This window comes from Castanea sativa, chromosome 8 (assembly GCF_040712315.1).
Source record: "Castanea sativa cultivar Marrone di Chiusa Pesio chromosome 8, ASM4071231v1".
Lineage (NCBI taxonomy): Eukaryota > Viridiplantae > Streptophyta > Magnoliopsida > Fagales > Fagaceae > Castanea > Castanea sativa.
The window spans coordinates 11,368,988-11,376,163 of record NC_134020.1 but is presented as its reverse complement, the minus strand read 5'-3'; the positions used below and the strand labels follow the sequence as shown (position 1 = coordinate 11,376,163).

Below are 7,176 nucleotides of genomic sequence, written 5' to 3'. Positions count from 1 at the left end.
ATACCATTCAAGCTATCCTAAAGGCGTATGATGCTGCATCAGGCCAGCAAATAAATTTTGAAAAAACTACTCTCTTCTTCGGTAAGTCAGTATGTGAGACTACAAAAAACTCCATTAAAGTGCTTCTTGGTGTGCCAAAAATAAAACAATATGAAACGTATTTGGGGCTGCCTGCAGTGGTTGGAAAAAATAGGAGAGCAAGTTTGAATTACATCAAAGATAGAGTTTAGAGTAAATTACAAGGGTGGAAGGAAAGATAGAGTTTGAATTACCAACTAAGGGACTAAGGCAAGGGGACCCTTTATCTCCATATTTGTTTCTTTTATGTTCTGAAGGTTTAAATGGTTTGATTCAACATGCTATAAATGAGGGAAAGATGTAGGGATATTCTCTTTGTAGAGGGGGGTCCAAAGATTTCTGACCTATTTTTTGCATATGATAGTCTCATTTTTTGTCGAGCTAAAACAGAAGAGGTCAATACCATTCAAGCTATCCTAAAGGCGTATGATGCTGCATCAGGCCAGCAAATAAATTTTGAAAAAACTACTCTCTTCTTCGGTAAGTCAGTATGTGAGACTACAAAAAACTCCATTAAAGTGCTTCTTGGTGTGCCAAAAATAAAACAATATGAAAAGTATTTGGGGCTGCCTACAGTGGTTGGAAAAAATAAGAGAGCAAGTTTGAATTACATCAAAGATAGAGTTTGAAGTAAATTACAAGGGTGGAAGGAAAAACTTTTATCACAAGCAAGGAAAGAAGTGCTTTTGAAGGCAGTTGTCCAAGCAATTCCTACATTTGCTATAGGATGCTTCAAACTTCCATTAAGTCTTTGCATGGACATTAAGTTGTTAATTAGAAAATCCTGGAGGGGACAACGAGGGGAGCGAAGGAAGATTCAGTGGAAAAATTGGGAAACACTTTGTAAACCAAAGAAGGAGGGAGGGCTAGGCTTCAAGGAATTAGCAAAGTTCAATGATGCCATGTTAGCCAAACAAGTATGGTAGCTCATCCATGATAAAAATTCTCTGTTTTATTGTGTTTTCAAGTCTAAATACTTCCCAAATGGGACCATCTTTGATGCAAAATCAACTTCAGGGTCTTTTGCTTGGAAGAGCATTTTAAAGGCAAGAAGAGTAATCTCAATGGGTGCAAAATGGAAAGTGGGGAATTGGGGGTCCATTAGTATTTATAAAGATGGGTGGATTCCAGGAACATCAAGTGGCAGATTTGTATCTCCTATTTCGGGTCTAGGCAGTGAGGCTACTATGGCAAAATTAATAGATCAAGCTTTGGGTTGTTGGAAGTCAAGGGTGATTGAGGAGTCTTTTCTTCCTTTCAAAGCCCAACAGATAAAAGCCATCTAAGGGTCGTCAATAGGCCAGGTCGGGCCGGCCCGACCCATTTTTACTTGGCCCATGGGCACGATGGGCTGGGCATAATGGGCTATTAACTAGTTAACGGGCCGGGTCGGGTTGGGCCGAAAGAGAAAACCTCAGCCCATGACCTTGCCCATGGGCAATGCCCATTTTGTCTTTAGCGAGCTGAACTATCGGGTTAGGCCTAATGGGCCACCTATGGGCTTATGTTAGCATATTATTTTATTATTTTTATAAGGAAAGAATCAATTTTTTATAAGGGAATAATCAATCTATTTTTTTTAAGGAAAGAATTATAGAATTTAATACTTAATTACAAATTTTTTTACATTCAAATCTATTTAATTTTTTGTTTTGTTGATGGAAACCTATTTAATTTTTTTTTTATTAAGGCTTTAAATAGTTTTTTATTTTATCTTTAACAAAAAAAATAGTTAAATGGTTAATTCAAATTTGCTAGACTACTAGAAAAATATATATTTAGTAAACTAAGTTTAGCATAATTACTTTGAGTATCTTAGTGGTTGAGAGAGTTCTCTTAAGAAATTCCTCTATAATATCTCAAGATCAATCTTTCATACACTTCTTATATATTTTTGTTATGAATTATGAGTTATTGGGCTGGGCCAATGGGTTAGGCCAATGGGCTGGGCAACGGGTTGGGCTACTGGGCTAGCCCACCGGGTACCCATGGGCATAAAAATTAGCCCATGACCTGACCCACTAGGTAAGTGGGCTACTCATGAGCCTCAATAACAACGGGCCGGGCCGCCCATTAGCCTTGTAGGCCGTCGGGTTTCTGGGTCGGGTTATGGGCCGTGGGCTATTTGATGACCCTTAAAGCCATCCCTCTATGTACCTCTGTTCAATCTGATTTCCTATACTAGTCACTGGAGAGGAATGAAATTTATTCTGTGGAATCGGGTCACTCTCAGTTGTGTGAAGAATTAAGAATTGATGGGGCATCGAGTTCAATCCAAAGTGCAGCGTCGAGTGTATGGGATGGGATTTGGAAACTTAAGGTGCTGGGGAGAATCAAACACTTTCTGTGGAAGGCATGTACGAATAGCCTACCTACTAAGGTAAATTTGATGAAGTGGAAAATATTGAATGATTCGATATGTCAGCTTTGTGGCAAATTTCATGACACAAAACATGCTTTGTGGGACTGTGAAGCGGTAAAGAGAGTGTGGTGCAAGGAGTTCAGTTGGATAAATCCATTGGAGGCAGCTCATGGTACCTTTTTAGACTTTGTTGATCGGCTTATGTCCAGGCCAAGTGTAACTGAGTTGTTTGCAACAATGGCATGGTTCATTTGGACACACCGCAACAAAGTTAGGCTAAGGGAGAAGACAATATCGCTGGGAAGCATTGATGAAGCTGCATCCTCTTTTCTGCAGCAATTCAAGTCCTATAGAGAGGAACCTAGGCAAGCAAAACAACTGCGACGTAGAAAGTGGCAGCCACCTAAACCGGGAGTGTATAAATTAAACTTTGACGGCACAATGTTTAATGAGAGCAATGAAGCTGGTATAGGTATTGTGGTTCGGGATTCATCGGGTCTGGTATTGGCAGCAATGGCAGAAAAAATTTGGAAACCTCACAATGTGGAGAGCTTGGAAATGTTGGCAGCTAGAAGAGCAATAATTTTTGCTAAGGAATTTGGCCTCCAACAAAGTCAGTTTGAAGGTGATTCCGAGACTCCGAGACTTGTATCAAAGCTCTCCAAAAGGGCGAGATGTTTTCCTCATCTTATGGACATTTAATTAGGGACACATTATTACATGTAAACTCACTTAAGAGTTTTTCTTTCTCTCACACTGTTAGGCAAGGCAATGTTGTTGCACATGCTTTAATCCAGAGAGCTAGACTTTCTTTTCCTTTGTTAATTTGGATGGAATCAGATCCGTCAAATGTAGACGCTTTCGTTTCAGCAGATTTGACTATTCCTTAATAGTAGTTTTCAGGCATGGACCAGTTTCTCAACAAAAAAAAAAAAAAGAAGAAAGTTGAATAGCAGTAACATGCAACTTTATTACCTATGTTTTGTTGTGAAATTATTGTCGTCTTTAGCACTACTCTTACAATAGTTGTCAATCACATTCTGCACTCCCGATCGAGATCATCTAGGGTAACTCTGACTTATGAGCAGCTTAGAGATTAAATATCCATCCTTATTATTATTATTTTTTTCCCACTCACAAAACACCAGTAGTAAATGAAAATGCTATTATTTTGTATTTCTTTTATTAACCTCTTTTCTTTTCTTGATTTCTCTCTTCTGTTCTGTGCATGCCAAAAAAGGCCATGAACAACAAACAAAATAGAATACTATCGTGGATGTAGGCCCATCTAGACCGTACACGTGGACAAGTAATGTCGGTTGGGTTGGCAGCCAATAATTTAAAAAAAAAAACCCACATAAGAGAGTTTTAACTTTTTCTTTGGTCTACCTTCTTTCTAAAAAAAAAAAAAAAAAAAAAAAAAACCTTTTCTTTGGTGAGTTTTGAGTCAGACTACTAACGTTAAACATTTTTTTAATTTTTTTTAAAAAATGCATTAATTGAGGAGCTACAATTCCTAAAGAGTTTATATGTGAGAGAGAGAGAGAGAGAGAGAAGGAGATCAAAGATAAGCTTACGATAGTGACTGCTCAACGGTCTGTGTTCTTATTTGGACGAGGTTCGTGTTTCTCACCACTTCCTATTGATAATTTTTTATATTTATAATTAAGATTAAAAAGATGAGGGATATATATGCTGCAAAGTGTACTTTCCATCTGAAATGTTTACGCCCAAGAAGTCAATAAAAGATATTTTTATGACCATTTTTCTTTTTTGAAAGCATTATCCCTTGAGCTTTTACTAAATTGTAGAATTCAGTAAGCAATTGTTCATGGGATGCTGTATCTTTTGAAAATAGAAGAATATCATCTACATAGATCAATGCATTTGACAAAAGTGGTTGGAACAGCGTTATCATTGCTTTTTGATATATATATATATATATATATGTGTGTGTGTGTGTGCGCGCGCGCGCGCGCGCACGTGTGTGTGATGTTTTTAGATGGAATTTTGTCATTAAGTGTTCATAGAAGACACCGTCAAACTGCACTAATTATGATGCTTTTTTGGGGGGGGGGGGGGAAGGGTCTAAGATTTTGGAAATAGTATCCTCCAAAACCCCCCAAAAAAGCAAACAAATAGTAGTAATGATAGATTGAGCAGTTTGAATTGCACAATTATCACATCTAATCCACACTTCAAATGATTAATGGGCCTACATCTACTTGATTGTCCAAATTATGGATTGTGTGATGACCCTTTTAAAAAGATATCTTTCTCTCAAAACTTTCATTTTTTTTTTCAAGGGCTTGAAAAACACTTTTTAAAGTTTTTTTTATTTAATTTTTTGGAGAGAAAATTCAGATATCTTTTGGCACTTGTAAAGGATTTTTGAGGAGGCAATCTGGTAGCAGATTTCGTAGCTCTGTAATCCTAGAGGTCCAACATATCTCCATACAATCAAAATTCCTAGCTTAAGTAATTTGAAATAGTAGAGTACATATATACTAGAGCAATTCATGACACTAGACTCAACAGCTCAGGTAGAGCCAGTTCACGACAAAGCAAACCTCTAGAAAGAAAATAAAAATAAACAACTTTCAATTGGGAATTTATTCTACTATTCTTCCTTCCAAATAAGTGTACAAACCTTACTGGGAAGCCTCTCTTAATCCTGTGACTCTGACAGTTCTAATTGGACCGTTTTCTTATGATCCGAAAACTTTTTTAATTAGAAGAGTTAAATGAGTATTGTGAAAGCAGTTTAAGTGTGGAATAAAAAGAAAAGTAGATAGCCAAGGAGAATTTAGTTGCTTTGAGTTTGAGGTAGGCTTTAGAAGTCTTATATATGACCACCGTGTACCCTTGGTATGGTGGTCACTCCACCAGTATAAATGCTTGTGAGGTATGAAGAGTTAAAGTTGAAGTTTAAGTTTTCAAGAGGGAGATTCACACATATACACTTTAAATTAAGGTTAGAGTAGAAATTTTATTCTGTATTAAAAAAAAACAGAAAAAAAAAGAAAAGAAAAGAAAAGAAAGATCTTATATATGATGATTCAATCTTCAAATGTTACATACATGCATACAGGTTGGCAGCATTTAAGTGGCAATCAACTCTAAAATTTAAGGCCATGCTCAATGCTCATGTTGATCTTGGAAAAGATGAATGTAAACTAGTAAACTACTAAAGCTATAATCTTTTTTTTTTTTTGTTTTTGAGAAGGACTAAAGCTATAAACTTGATTGAGGAAAAGAGTTAAAACTAAAAAGAATAGAGAACAACATCAAAGAGACTATAAAATAACTAAGATAATGCTATCCGATGTACATCTAGATCACTTTTGAGGCCAAACTGATAAAAAAAATTGGTGATAATATCAGCCGCTGCTATTTACACTCCACCATATAAATTAAAATTAAAAAAAAAAAAAAAACCAAAAAGGAAAAAGAAAGTTCTTCATCATGATCTCATCCTTGTAGCGCTTCAAACTAGGGTTCATATTCAATCATGCCAACAAAGGAGCATGACCACACATCTTCTAATGATGTAAAGCTTAGCCCTCTGCTCTCTAAGGACCCCTCCAAGTCCTCTTGTTGATAGCCTTGATGATGATGATGATCTCCTGGTGGCACTAGCACTACCCCTCTTCATCGATCTCTAATAAAGAAGGCTTTTATTTTGGTGTTTTTGTTTGATGAGTGAGAGCTTAAACTATGTTGTTGTGCTGTGCTGTGTTGTGTTGGTCTGATGAGGAGGAATGGGTTGTTATTATATAGGGTCTAAGGGTAAGGGGGTGTGGTCCTGGCTCACGTTGGTCTAGTAAAGAGCCAACGATGGGGCATGAAAGGGCGTGCAGTGCCCCCAAACCCACCAGACAATGCCCCAAATGGGCCCCACCACCCCCCACTTGGCCGGGGAGGAATCCATTACCCCAACACCAAGGAAAAATTAAAAAAACAAATACAAAAGCCAATTCCTCTACTCTCCTCTCACTCAGATGTGTGTCACACTCTATACCCTAACCCTTTTTTTTTTTTTTGATAAGCTCTATACCCTAACTTGGTGTAGCTATTACCCACCAACATACTAGGTCGGCCATTAGGTACCGAATGTCTATAGACTATGCACTCTCTTGTTTTACTACATGAAGAGTTGTCTTCGTGGTAAAAAGTCTTCATGATTCATTATTTTGCAAGTCCAAAGTTGTGAATTTGACTAGTGTCAAATTCTACTATTTCTTGAGTGATCTCACACCATTTATGAGTAGCATTAAGTGGATTGGGAGCAATGATCACACTTAAAAGAACTTTTTTATTTCATTTAAGATTAAAAAAATTCAACCTACCTTTGGATTTTTATGTATGAGGTGATTATTCTTGATCTAGAAAAGTCTTTTGCAATACGGAGAGTTTTTCACACTATTCATAGGTTGTTATCTCAAATATTATGTGAGTAAGATGTTAAAATATTGGTAATTTTTTGGTGTTTCTAACAAGAACACTTTAGATATGTAAAGAAAAAGCCTTCTCTTTATCGGTGCTTTTCCTTGTTGATTCTTTTTAAATTTTTGTTGGATCCACCTAAAATTGCAATAGGGTGTCCGTTGGATCCAACATAAGAATGCATGTTAACCATCTATAGCAAGTTTAAAGATTGATATGAGGTATCACCGCACACTCTTGGTGCGATGGTCACTCTACAGGTATAAATGCTTGTGGAGTGTGGAGGCAAG

The 7,176-nt window shown here is 37.0% G+C and overlaps 1 protein-coding gene across 1 annotated transcript; it reads right to left on the bottom strand.

The window, feature by feature from the left end:
• Positions 1 to 5,686: 5,686 nt before the first annotated feature.
• On the bottom strand, positions 5,687 to 6,208 carry LOC142608339 (small polypeptide DEVIL 6-like). The gene has a single exon (XM_075780093.1). It carries the CDS (start codon positions 6,093 to 6,095, stop codon positions 5,946 to 5,948), a length of 150 nt encoding a protein of 49 aa, XP_075636208.1. The 5' UTR covers positions 6,096 to 6,208; the 3' UTR covers positions 5,687 to 5,945.
• Positions 6,209 to 7,176: the final 968 nt, after the last annotated feature.